The sequence below is a fragment of the Eurosta solidaginis genome, chromosome 4, assembly GCF_040869045.1.
Source record: "Eurosta solidaginis isolate ZX-2024a chromosome 4, ASM4086904v1, whole genome shotgun sequence".
NCBI lineage: Eukaryota > Metazoa > Arthropoda > Insecta > Diptera > Tephritidae > Eurosta > Eurosta solidaginis.
In genome coordinates this window covers 160,395,278-160,409,733 of record NC_090322.1, presented here as the reverse complement: position 1 = coordinate 160,409,733, position 14,456 = coordinate 160,395,278, and the positions used below count along the sequence as shown (strand labels likewise).

At 36.8% G+C, this 14,456-nt stretch overlaps 1 protein-coding gene across 1 annotated transcript; it reads left to right on the top strand.

Moving 5' to 3' along the window:
* The first annotated feature begins 2,979 nt into the window (after positions 1–2,979).
* Positions 2,980–14,253, top strand: LOC137250554 (outer dynein arm-docking complex subunit 4-like). The gene is made up of 7 exons (XM_067783579.1): positions 2,980–3,342; positions 3,400–3,734; positions 3,790–3,999; positions 4,066–4,242; positions 7,181–7,479; positions 13,645–13,790; positions 13,883–14,253. Exons 1-7 carry the CDS (start codon positions 3,099–3,101, stop codon positions 14,203–14,205), a joined length of 1,734 nt encoding a protein of 577 aa, XP_067639680.1. The 5' UTR covers positions 2,980–3,098; the 3' UTR covers positions 14,206–14,253.
* The last annotated feature ends 203 nt before the right edge of the window (positions 14,254–14,456 follow it).

The window sequence follows — 14,456 nt, the reverse complement described above, 5'->3', positions numbered from 1 at the left end:
ACATCGTAATAATTTCAAATATATTTTTGTATACATAATTTGCATAGAATCTAAGAACTACAATAGCTATTTGTGGCGTTTTTTGAGTATACTCCTCATTTGCAAGTCTCATGCATTGGTTCATAAAATCGAACGTTGTCAAGAAGCGCTGAGTGAAGCGTGCGAATGCGCGAAGCTGCTAAGGAGTGACGAATTGATGCATTTTATTAATATTTGTCGCGTTGCGAACGAGACAGAAATTGCATTAAAAAAAACACACACAATCGATTGATTCGGTTCGAAAACGTAGAAGCAGTGTCTATGACAAGTAGTCGAAGTAATTGTGTGGTATTAAATGATGCTGAGCTAAAGTATTATTAAAAAGGAATTTAAGTGGTTTTCTTTATTTGTTAGCCTATATTCTAAGATAAGTTTGCAGCTAAGTGTGTTCATGGATGCATTTCTTTGTAGAAAGTCAACGACAGGAACTTAACTGAAAAAGTCACCAATGACCTTTTAATAGCCTTCGCTCGCTCAGTGTAGTTGCACGCCCCAAGAGTCTAGGCATGAGTTGCGGATGTGGTCATTCATGTGTCAAATATAAATAAGATAGTTTCATCTAAAATAGCCCGATTAACTCTTAAGAGATGCTGCCTCATTGGCATATGTAAAAGATGTCAATTAAAGCTAGGCGATGAGCGGTGAAGAGTCCCTTTGGTTCATTGTAGACAGTCAGCCCAAGAGAAATGACATACATCCGCCTTGAAGGCCAAAACGTATGTTTCATTATGTCTTTTAAGCCCTGAAGCCCTGATGGAGTTAATTCATGCGCGGTTTCAGATACCTTTCGGGACTTCCTGCATCTCGCTGGCTTCCAACTGTCTGAGATTACCGGAACGCAAAATTCAAATTCTCTTAGGCCCTAAAAGTTACGGTCCGGATAAAATATTTCTTTTGCAACTTTAGAGATTTTTGAGGATTGCGGGCAGCTGACTGGCTCCAATGTACGCTAACTGAATGAGGTGAAACTTATTTATGTGTTCACCTCTTCGAATATGGACCAAGTTACCATTCGCAATACGAAGATAACAACCGCTTACATGATGTGAGTTACATCTCTCCCGAAGACTTTGCACCAAACAGCCTGTACTCGTTCCAAATAAATACTTTGGAATGCTTAATTGATCTTGAAGTAACTAAAAGCTTTCTTCATAACACTGAGAGTCGAATAGACTCAGATTTCATTCGCCAACAGATTGCTGAGTGGCAGTACCCTAACCGCGGAGTGGCAGAGATAACGCCTCAGAGAAAGGTGAAAAAGCTACTCTAAAGAAGGGGACGGTTTCTTTGAGTTATGTCAGTTAACAGCCTGCATAATCTTCATCAAGATTCCTGAATTTATCCTGGTGTTGCACCTTGAGACAATTCTGAAATGAAAGCGTAATTTGGGGGACGGGGATAAGAAGTCTTCAGTTTCTTTTCACTACTGATGAGGGGCACTAAATCTTATTCCACGGCTAAAAGAAAGAAATCTTTGTATTTTGTTGCAATAAGCAGTACACTTTGTACAAGTGAGATATAAGTTTGTAAATTACGGGTACTTTAGTATTTTGATCTGCTTTATCTTTAGCAGGACTGACTACCAGGTGTTGATTTCCGCTTCTGTTACCAGATTCACCACTCATATTCCCTAAGCAGAAGGCAAAGGCTGTAAGTGGAGGTTTGAGCATTCTGTCAGGACTTCGGTATCGGCCGCAAATTTAGGCTGTCCAAATGCTGTAGCATTTTTCAGGCGGACGCCGCCGTTATAAATGACAAGATGCCATCTAACGATCTAACCATTAGGTAACTTAGGGTTTAATACGATAGTCAGGCGGCTATTCAAGCGCCAAATTCTGCCGACGTGAGTTCGATTGCTGTGTGGGATTGCTTAATTTCATTTGCTGTGGCAACTAGTATCATTTTGATAAAAAATATAAGGATGTAATATTACCCCTGGCCATTCTTAGGTTGAACTCCGAGAAGACACTGGCGAAATGAACATGTCTTGTGTTGGGATACCACTGCCTACTTGTTTTCTGCTACAGGACAGATGGCCACTGAGTCAGAAAAATTAGAAAAAAGTTTCTTCCATTAGCAAACAAAGTTTTAAGATAGGGTTGCCTAGCGACAGTGATTTGTCAAACACACCAAATGTATTTCTGCAATGAAATCTGCTCAGTTCAAACCCATCTGTCTTGCAGTTGCTGTTCGGAATTGATATAAAATATGTGGCTTCCGCCCAGCCGGTTCGTAGGAAAAACAGAAAGAAGTAGGATGCAAATTGGAAGAGAAGCACAGTGGAGCAAAACCCCTAGCCTTGTGAGTGCTCATGATGAACATCGTGAGTTCATATGCCGAGCAATGCCCGGTAGATGTGGCTGCCGTTTATTCAGTTTTTCTTTGATATGCCTGCTGCTTTGCTCACGCCTACCACCTCCACTTGAGAGACACTGCAGTCGTTTGGCAGCTTTGAAGGTTTACTAACAGTATTTCGACGTGCAGGTTTATCATATTTTCCGTTGTCATATTATCCAAAACAACGCCAACCCGTCCTTGCTTTTGTGGCTTTAACATCAACATGAACATGAAGTGTAGGCTAGGACCAGTTACTTGGTCTGCCTAATGTTAGATGAATATGTACCACTATAACCTGCACTCAATGGGCAGAGGTATTGAGTCTCATATCAATTCCAAAATCTTTGCCACGAATTCTACGATGATGTGACGATAGTAAATACAATTTTATATAAAAAGTACTTAGTACAATTTCTAAAGTGTTTGCTGGGAAAATTTTTCGGAAAGCCCCACTTGCTCAATCAAACAAATAAAAAATTTCTTTTCCATGATTGATAACGTTGAAAGTATTGAAAAGAAAAAGTCACAGAAGAAAAAATTAAATCTTTAGATTGGATTGCGGGAAACTTTAAAAGAAATTTTGTTCATATTTTGTAAAAAAACTCAATACTTTTAACAAAAATTATTTATCAGCATTGTGCTCTGAAAAAAAAGACTATTCGAATCCAATTCACATGCAAAATATTTGAACAACATCCAGAAAAATATAAATTAGCAACAATATGCAAGAAGTAGCCATATTACCTTGGGAAAAAATCGCTTGGAGCGACGAGCATGTACAACTAATTTATCGAGATTGGGGCCTCTTCTATACGCATAAACAACAATTGGACATAGCAGCAAATTACTATGACAAATCGTTGGAGCTTAAGGAAGACGATGCGCGTGCGCTCTATTTTCGCAGTCAGTGTAAACGAAGTATTGCGCAGACGCAGGGAGCGCTGGAGGATGGCTTGGCAGCGGGAGGCAAGAGTTTATATTTATAATTATTACAAAGCAAATATAAATCTTCGAAATTTCTAGCAATCGATACAAATAGTGCGCCGATAAATCTTGAAATCTGCGATGCGTTATACGAACTTAATCAATTTGAAAATTGCAAAGTGGAACTTCACGATAATACACGAAAATTTTATGGCAAAAAAGTTTCAGCTTTTATGGATCGTTTAATTGTGGTTAATGAAAATTTTAATGATTCAATTGGTGAAACGCTTGGTCCTTTTATATTGAGAAATGAAAAGATTTTCGCAAAAGTTTTGGAACAATTGGAACGCGAAAAATTTGTTGATCCCCGCCCATTATGGAAGGTATTGCGCGAGCAGGGCAAATGTGATGTGTTGAGTATACTCGAAAAGGAGGTAATAACGTGGACACTATGGACAAAGTATCCATTAATTTATGTACGTTTTCTAGGAAGTTCTATTGTCACCCCGTGAAATTGCTAGACGCGAACGCGCATTCAAAGTCTTCAATCAAATATACTACAATAAAAGTTGGATTGATGTTCTATTTTTGAAAAGCCTGCGCGAGAATCTTAATTTATTATTGCCACAGTGCAAGGTGTCCACGCCATTATTACGACACCTCACATCCACGAAATATGTAGTTCTAAAGAAATTCTTGGTATGTCAAAAATGGTATGATCGAAAGTAAACATTTCACTACTCCAGAACTTTTAACGTTTTCTAGAAAATGCTGCAAGCACGCAGTCCACTTTACAATGAACACATGCGCAAATGTCCGGATAAGAAAGTTTGGGAAAAGCATCGGCAAGCTCATTTGAATCATATTCAATATCAGACACGTCGTAATATGTTGACAATATTACGTACAATTCGTCACTTACGTGAAAGAGGAAAAATTGATGTGAGTAAAAGCATATATGATTTTAGTTTTAGAACGGACATTGAATATAGCCATAGTGTTGCCGGATGTTCTTTGGATAAACAAACTAGAAATCCATTAAGAACTCGGGTCTTTCAGTCACCAACTGGCACCAAAGGAAGTGAAATGATTTCTTTCACTTAACCCATCCAACGAAGTATAGGCCCTCCCTTCTTCTGCATTCATTGATGGGTGTCGATAATTACATCTAGAGCTTATTATGTAACTCGATTTGAAAGGAACTTCTTGAAACTTGAAAAAAAAATGTGTGTGCAACAAGTTCTCTGAAGTACGATGTGTAAACATTTTGAAAACTCATGTTTTTAAATTGACTATAGCTTGCCTAGGGCTTCAGGTAAAGCCACAGCAGAACACCGTTCCAACCGATACCGACATGTCATTCGGCTTTTAATCGATTTAGGAATTTAAGTCGAGTTATCGATTTGTTAACGGCTTGTTATCGCGGTGTCACTGGGCTATTGTTTTCTAATCGGTTTGTTATCGACGGGATCGAGGAGTGTTATCAATTGAACGCTAAAGTTTTATCGGTACCTCTTTCATAAGGACTCTATGAGTGGTCGATAGCAAATCGATAACACGCCGATAAAAAATTGCTACCACAGATAATACATTAAAAATTTTTTATATTAACTCCATAAGTTTTCATAAAGGTTTGATAACAATACCTGACAAATCGATAAAGAACCGCTACAAAATTTAGAAAAAAAGATAAAAATCCGATAATAATTTTTTTTTTGCGTATAACTACGATAAGTAACCGATAATAAATCGATAACTGTTCAGTTAGAAAACCTTTTCCTCACTTTCCTCTCCATTTTTATCTTGGCTTCCGCAACCGTCACGATAACCATAAGCACCATTATTATCATTATTGTTTATGCTATTCTATTTTTTTTTTTCAAATGTTTCTTCTTTTTATACTCAGCGTGCTTTGCACACAGAGTATATTAACTTTCGATTGGATAACGGTTGGTTGTACAGGTATAAAGGAATCGAGATAGATATAGACTTCCGTATATTAAAATTATCAGTATCGAAAAAAAATTTGATTGAGCCATGTCCGTCCGCCCGTCCGTCCGTCCGTTAGCACGATAACTTGAGTAAATATTGAGATATCTTCACCAAATTTGGTACACTAGCTTATCTGGACCCAGAATAGACTGGTATTGGAAATGAGCGCAATCGGATGATAACCACGCCCACTTTTTGTATATATAAAATTTTGGAAAATACAAAAAACCTGATAATTTTCTAAATAATACACCTAGAATGGTGAAATTTGACACGTGGACTGATATTGAGATTCTTGATAAAAATTTTTCAAAATGGGCGTGGCACTGCCGACTTATGATAAAATCAATTTTACAAATATTATTAATCAAAAATCGTTAAACCTATCGTAAAAAAATTCGGAAGAGAGGTTGCATTTACTACAGGGAATGATTTGGGGAAAAATTAACGAAATCGGTTAAGGACCACACCCACTTTTATATAAAAGATTTTAAAAAGGGTTGTGGAAGAATAAAATAAGCTATATCTTCGCAAAAAAGAGCTTTATATCAATGGTATTTCATTTCCCAATGGATTTATAACAATAAAGAGGAAAAACTTCAAATTTAACAAAATGGACGTGGCGCCGCCCCTTTATTACTAAGCAATTTTCTATGATTCGGGAGCCATAACTCGAAGAAAAATTAACGGATATTAATAAAATTGGGTACACAAATTTTCCCTATGGCAGGAAATATTTCTAGGAAAAATGGACGAGATCGGTTAAAGACCACGCCCACTTTTATATAAAAGATTTTTGAAAGGGTCGTAGACGAAAATAATAAGCTATAACTTAGTAAAAAATAGTTTTGAATCAATGATATTTCACTTATCAAGTTTTATTGTAAGAGGAAATGGGGAGACATTTTTTTTAAACGGGCGGTGCCACGAGTTATGTAGAAAAGTAATTTATCTGAAATGAAATGTCCAATTGAAGCTAACGCTGAGTATATAATGTTCAGTTACACCCGAACTTAGACACCTTTACTTGTTCAAATTTACATTTACTTCTTTTCCTTTACTGTTTCACTTTCTGTTTTTTATATCGTCGATTTATTTTTCAGCCTTCGTAGTTTCCATTAATTGATTTGCATTATTATTTCGCTCACCAATTCTGCCACTTACGTTGTTATATAACGCTGCACCTAGCGACTATCCTTATGCTTACATTCTGTATTCCCCTATACAACCGACAACTTACAAACACTACTCCTACGCTTACACATACATGGATTCTCCCATTCCGTGAGCAGAAAAGTATGTGTGTAATCTGCCTGCTTTCGAATCGCAGTTCCTTTAGAATCGAGTTACAGAATAGAACCTCTTGGCCGGAGTTTTCTTACAGCCGCATAATATATCATATTCGGCATAACCGAGGCTCTCTTATTATCTGGATTGGAGTTGTGTTTCAAGTGACATCCTAAGGCCATTGCACAATCCCCTTTGCGAAGAATGATGTGATACTGCACGTTTTTATAGCGTGCCGCTTGATCCAAGACAGACTAAAGCTTCACCCGAACCTCAAATATCGTCGGCGTAATCTTCCAGCAATGACCCAAGGCGATTATATCGGAGCGGCCCACTTTAGTGTTGCGTTAGTACCTTAAGGTCACCACCAAGTGGAGCGCAAGCATTCGAAAGTAAAATACTTCAAGCAGAAGCTTGTGCCACACCTCAGACTTCTATATACGGTGCATCCCCCACAAACGACCCCGAATAACATTCCAACTACATAAGCGCTTGACAACCTTATATTTTAAGAAAGACTTTACAACCTAATTTAACAACATAAATATGAACTACTTAACCATTCGTGTTCTAACTCTTTCTGTTCGTTCAAACTCTATAGAAACTCAGCAAGTATGTTGAAGAAGTTATGGGGGATTATGTCGTGTTGAAGACGCATCGTGTTATGCCGTGGAAATTTGAGTTCTTAAATGAAGTCTACAATACCTTAGCCTTAGCTTATACAGATCGCTACCTTCAACCTCTGGATGCAGCTGCTGAACGGGATCACAAACATCGATTGCTACGATTATTGCGTATACCAAGCGATAAAAATAAAGATCGTGCAATTACTTTTGTATTCGGCGATAAATCAACATACCAAGAACCGGATGCGACTGATTACACAATGATTGCATATAAGTAAGTTTACTAAGAGTTGATGTAATACAATGGCTATAATATAATTACATTATCTTTGCAAAACAGTCTAGTGACCGATTGTAACATACAGCATATCCGATGACGTTGAAACTAAAACTTTATTTTACAACACTTCTTTAAAGCTCCGGCTATGAAAAATCTAAGTAATATATACTTAAAATACTCCCATTTTTTCGCGTTAAGCGACAACACCGGCTCATTTTGCTCGAACACTCAGATCATCGCTATCCTCAATGCGCTCTGAAGATAGCCATCCATTTCGCTTAAATTTCAGGGCATATTCAATATATTGCTTTGATCATGGAAGAGTGTTCTTTTTTCCAGCGGCCGAAGTGTGGTGTGTTGGTAGCGTGCTCCGATGATCCTAGGTCCACGGTCCGTGCAAAGCAACATCAAAAATTTAAAACCAGGTTTCTTCAATTAGAAGAAATTTTCCCCTTGGCAATGATTTTTGCAAACACTGCCGGGTGTATTTCTGCCATGAAAAGCTTCTCAGTGAAAACTCATCTGCCTCTCAGATGCCGTTCGGAGTCACAAGTAGGTCCCGTCCCGCCAATTTGTAGGAAAAATTAAAAGGAATACTACGCAAATTGGAAGAGAAGCTCGGTCTAAAATATCTTCTGAGGTTAACGCGCTTCAGTTTTATTTTTATTTTTTCTTTAACGCATTGACGCAAATGGATTTTAGCGCAAGTGCTACCTCGGATGAATTTATATTTAAAGATATAACTTACGGTTGTGGGTGAATACTTCCTTTTCTTTTTCCTGGAGTTGGATGTAGTGCAGGTGATGATGTTCGTACTAGCTCCGAAGTCGGTGATACGATGAAAATTTGATAAAAGTAGAGGATACTGGTTGATGATATGTGTTTAGTGTTCCACGTAAAAAAGAGAGTGAGATAAAGCATCGCACTTGTATTTATAGGAAGAAAAAACATTGATGGAGGCAACTCCAACAATGTTGACTGGAAGCACTGGATGGCAACTCCAGTCTACTCTACAGCCAGGGTTGTATGAACGCAAGTCATAACTAGTGAAGTGGACGCAAGTCACTGGAGAAGTGATCGCAAGTCACAGGTGGGGTTAGGTGACAAAAGGTCAATTAAGGACAGGAATATCATTTGCTATTTAAGTGACCACAACTCACTTAAACATTTTTAATAGGGCATATTTCTTGAAATTTAGTAAAATTCAGTATATAGTAGAAAGGTTTTCGCCTAGGTTAGTATTTAAGAAAATTTTTCCTAGGAAGTGGAGCAACACCTTCCAAAAATCTTGTTTTTTGTGCGAATTGCTTCAGCTCCATAAGTAGCCTTGTAATTCGAAAAATATATGTGACCTAGCCTATGAAAAGTGGCTTATGACTTAAAAAAATGCAAAAGAAAAACTACTAAGAAACTGAAGAAATGCATTGTTTATCTTTAACAGCTGAAAAGAGAAAGCGACAAGGAGAGAGGCAACAGGCCAAACTAATAAAAACGCATTGCGGTAGCTGTCGAAAATATGTCATGCAACTGTAGGAGAACAACCGAAATTGAATAGACTGCGTAAAAAACTAACGCACTTCCAATTTTTGTTCTACGTGACATTTCGGTTTGACGTTTGAATACATATATGTTTTGCATTGCCGTAATATATTTGAAGATAGCGAAGTAGAAGTTAGAGAGATAGGTCTTTGCCTTCTTTTTTCTTATCTTTTTAGCTAGATAAGTTCGAAATTAGGTACAGGTATATATGCAAGGAGAGGTAAAAGGAAGTAGCGAGGTTGCGGGTACACCATGTTTGGGTAGGAAAACAGCAACCTGGTCGCGTCATATGAAAAGTGAAATGATCAGTTGTAAATGTGAAAGCGTTATTTCGATATGAGAAGAGTCAGATGTCAATGGGGAAGCATCAAATTAGATTTCGAAAATGGCAATTGTAATGGGAATAGTCAGTTGCAAATGAGAATATTCATTTGAAAATAGAGAGCGAACAGTGAATTGCAAACCTGAAAGCGTAACTTCCTTAAGAGAATAGTCAGTTTCAAATGGCACAGCATCAAGCAAAAATGCGGAGCGTCATTTGTAACTGACAATATTCAGTAGTGAGATAAAAATGGAAGAACGTCAACTGGAAATAAGAACAGTCAATTTGAAATACTGAAGCTACAAATTTAAACGCAGTCATTATACTCAGCTGAGCAGAGCTCATAGAGTATATTAACTTTGTTCGCATAACGGTAATCCGTAACGGCATAAACTAATCGAGATAGATATGGACTTCTATATATCAAAATGATCTGGGTGAAAAAGAAATTCATTTAGCCATGCCCGTCCGTCCGTCCGTCCGTCTGTAAACACGATAACTTGAGTAAATTTTGGGGTATCTTGATGAAATATGGTATGTAGGTTCCTGGGCGCTCATTTCAGATCGTTGTTTAAAATGAACTAAATCGGACTACAGCGACGCCCACTTTTTCGATATAGAAAATTTCGAAAAACCGAAAAAGTGGGATAATTCATTACCAAAGACGGATAAAGCGATGAAACTTGGTAGGTGCGTTGACCTTATGACGCAAAATAGAAAATTAGAAACATTTTTTACAATGGGCGTGGCACCGCCCACTTTTAAAAGAAGGTAATTTAAAAGTTTTGCAAGCTGTAATTTGGCAGTCGTTGAAGATATCATGATGAAATTTGGTAGGCACGTTACTCCTATTAATATATGTGTGCTAAATAAAAATTAGCGAAATCAAATGGTGACCTCGCCCCCTTAAAAAAAAAAAAATTTTTAAGTCAAATTATAACAAAAAATTGAATATCTTTACAGTATAAAAGTAAATTATGTCAACATTTGACTCCAGTAATGATATGGTGCAACAAAATACAAAGATAAAAGAAAATTTCAAAATGGGAGTAACTCCGCCCTTTTTCATTTAATTCGTCTAGAATAATTTTAATGCCATAGGTCGAACAAAAATTTACCAATCCTTGTGAAATTTGGTAGGGGCTTATATTCTGGGACGATTACTGTTTTCTGTGAAAATGGCGAAATCGGTTGAAGCCTCGCCCAGTTTTTATACACAGTCGACCGTCTGTCCTTGCGCTCGGCCGTTAACACGATAACTTGCGCAAAAAAAAGATATATCTTAACTAAACTTAGTTCACGTACTTATCTGAAGTCACTTTATCTTGGTATAAAATATGGCCGACTTTTCCGATATCGAAAATTACGAAAAATGAAAAAATGTCATAAATCTGTACCAAATATGAAAAAAGAGATGAAACATGGTAATTGGATTGGTTTATTGACGCAAAATATAACTTTAGAAAAAACTTTGTAAAATGGGAGTGACACCTACCATATTAAGTAGAAGAAAATGAAAAAGTTCTGCAGGGCGAAATCAAAAGCCCTTGGAATCTTGGCAGGAATACTGTTCGTGGTATGACAGAAGATGTTCTGGGTCACCCTGGTCCACATTTTGGTCGATATCTCGAAAACGCCTTCACATATAAAACTTAGGGCTACTCCCTTTTAAAACCCTCATTAGTACTTTAAATTTGATACCCATATCGTACAAACACATTCTATAATCACCCCTGGTCCACCCTTATTGCAATATCTCGAAAAGGCGTCCACCTATAGAACTAAGGCCCACTGCGTTTTAAATAATCATTAACACCTTTCATTTGATACACATGTCATACAAACACATTCCAGGGTTACCCTAGGTTCATTTTTGTAAATGGTGATTTTCCCTTATTTTGTCTCCAAAGCTCTCAGCTGAGTATGTAATGTTCGGTTACACCCGAACTTAGCCTTCCTTATTTGTTTTTAATTGAGAATATCGTTGTAAATGAGAAAGCGACATACAAGCATAGATTTTACTGTTAATAAGATATCAACTGAATTTGTTCTTAATATTGAAGCGGTTGCTCTACAATATACCGGCCGCTGCTCATCTTCGGGCTGCTTAAGTGTCCCTTCACAATTTTTTTTTACTTTTCCACGAACATCTTTGATTTGGATCAACATTCCTCTGACCTGATAATCGACGATCAAGAAACATTGTGGCTCACGTAAACTAAACAATTTAAATAGTTTTATATGCTCTGCCCAGTGTTGAATTGACCTCTGTCGGCCGGTCGACCTCACTCCAAACATAAATATCTCGCAAACTAAATTAATGTTTCGGCTTCTATCGAAGTAACACTTTCGCGTTTCCAATTGGTCTATCTCAATTCTAAAACGCTTTCTCAATACCACGTAGCACTTGCGCATTATGGTTTGTTAATCTCTCATTTATAATTGTCTATTCTCTTTTTGAAATATGTTTTTAATTTTAAATCTAACGCTGCCTCATTTCCAGCTGACTACTTATTCTTAAAATTCAAATGACGCTTTCGCATTTTTATTTGACGTGATGTCCTTTAAAACGCGATATTCTCATATGAAGTGACCCTTTCGATTTTACAATTGATTCATTTTATTTTCAACTTACAACTCTTATTTCCAAATATACAAGCAACTAAGAATTCTTGTGCCATATTAACTGCTGAGTGGAATATCGCCCTATCTTGGATGCCGTTTCGAAAAGGCCTTTATGAAAAATGCCCTATTACAGAAGTTTTTGCAAAAATGCTCTGTCTTAGCTAAAACTCAATATATTTTGATGTTTATGAAAAAAATTCTGAGATAAGGCGTTCTGCATAAGGCCTTTCTGAGATAAGGCCTTTTGAAAACAAATTCTGGAAAAGGGCGTTATTCAAACGTATTTTGAAAGTGTTTTTGGAACAGCAGCCCAGTTATTGAGATATTCTACTCAGCAGTCTATATTTCTAGTATCACAATCTCATTTAGAACTGCAAATTGTGTAGTTTTAGAAATTTTCTCGAAATTTTTGAGTGATTCGCATTAACGAGCCTAAGTTTTGGTTCAACAATTCCTAAAGATGTGTCTGTGTAACCTTAGGTTGGGTGCGAGTGCGCCTAAATGTAAGATACCTTTACTAATATGCCAGTGGAACCTTCCAGCACATTTAGGAAAAAGCTGCCAAACTATGCGAGTTCATTTGACAAACTAAATTTTTTATTTATGCGGGAAATTATTATCAAAAATATTAATTTGCGAATTGTGTGGTGTTTGCGATGTGTATGCATTCTTCAATAGGTCAGGGGTCAAAGGGAAAGTAAACATCCTTACATAGCTGTTAAAGAAAGTGCAGCGGCTCCACCATATACGGCCTTTTATGCCAGAGCACATGTACAGAGACGTTCGTCAACATCTCAAGTTGTATACAAGCCTGTGACTGCCATTGGGCATGGCGCCAATAACTTATTTTTGGCCACTGGGTCCAAATCGCTATCAAACAATCAGGATCCAATTCTTATGACGCGTACGTCGGAGAGAAGTCATCTAAGTCATATCCAACAATCGATGGGATATTGATCATCACCCTCTGATTTACATATTTGTATGTGGTACTTGTAATCATAGCGGAATGATACAAGGTGGCAGCATGGTGACATACCTACAAACATAAATAAAAATGCCATGTACTTTGTTTTTGTAAGTTCGATGGACAAATGTCAAAATCGTACGGCACCGGAAGTTGATGTATCAAATCAAATAAAAAAAGTTTATAGTCAGCTATTCCATGCTACCACCTTGTATCGTTGCGCCATGCTTGTAATGTAAGAACAATAAAATGAAAAATCAAAGTTTTTATTTTTTTTTTTTTTTTTTTTGAAATTAGACATTTTAATTTAGATTGAAAATTATGCTCACAAAAATTCTTATTTTTTTATTTTCACTGCCTTGCAAACAATTTCCAGTGGTTTATGACTTTCTTTATTCAGGTGGAAATTTAGGTCAACTCGCACCCAGCCTTAAGCGGGAGTCATTGGTGCCGTATGTCGTATCGCTGTAGTCGTATCCCTAACGTAATCAGCTGCTTTAGTCACTTTTTCAAACAGGTATTTTTAAGAAAGTAAAAAACATAGGTAATAAATTCCATTGACTAATATCTATAAACCCAAAACTCTAGCTTAATATCTTTCAATTGCTTTTTGGTAATCAAATTTCCAATGGAGCCAATACGAATCAGCAAAGCGTACCCAATATAACGTCCTATTAAAATTTTATAATTTCTTACTATTTTTAAGAAAATATCTAAACCGTTTGGAGAAGCGTATATACTTTTCAAAATATTCAATTGAGAAATGTTACCTACTTCACGAAATCGCACGCAGCCATTTGGATCAGAACAGATTTGATGAATGTTGTTCGGTGGCGCGAAAAGCTATTGAAGGTACTACCCAAATCTACATACATATCTATCATAATAAAAATATATCTAGATAATCTATATGTACCTTCTTTTCTTTAATCAATACATTTTAGAGTCTAAGAATTGCAATAGTAATATTTGGCGTTTTCTAAGCACTTTATTAATTTGCAAATCTCACGCTGTGCTGCATAAAGTTGAACGTGCCAAGGAAATACTCGACGAAGCATATGGCGTTGCAAAGATTTTAAATAGTCCCGAATTGACAAGTTTCATTGATAGTTGTCGTCAAATGAATGAAGCAGAATTGTCATTAAAGAAACGTACTCAATCATCAGATTCAATGCGGAGGCGTAGAAGCAAAATGTCGCTTTCAAGTCAATACTCGCAGGTATCTAAGGAAGGAAGTGAAGGATCGCCAAGTGCGAGTATACAATAGACTTTTATTTGTTATGCTTTCATGTAGATATTTATATAAAATTAAACTGAGAAAATATTGCGAAATTCTAAAGAATGTTTTTTTTTTCTAATTTTAGTTCTATGCAAGGCGAATTCATTACCAGGTGTTGTTATTCGAACATCTGATTGCTTCTTCTCCATTATTTTCCATACAACCACTTGTAATACATACAACATGTCAATTAATCGGAATCAAAGCGAATTCAGTACCAGGTGTTGTGAACCCAACAG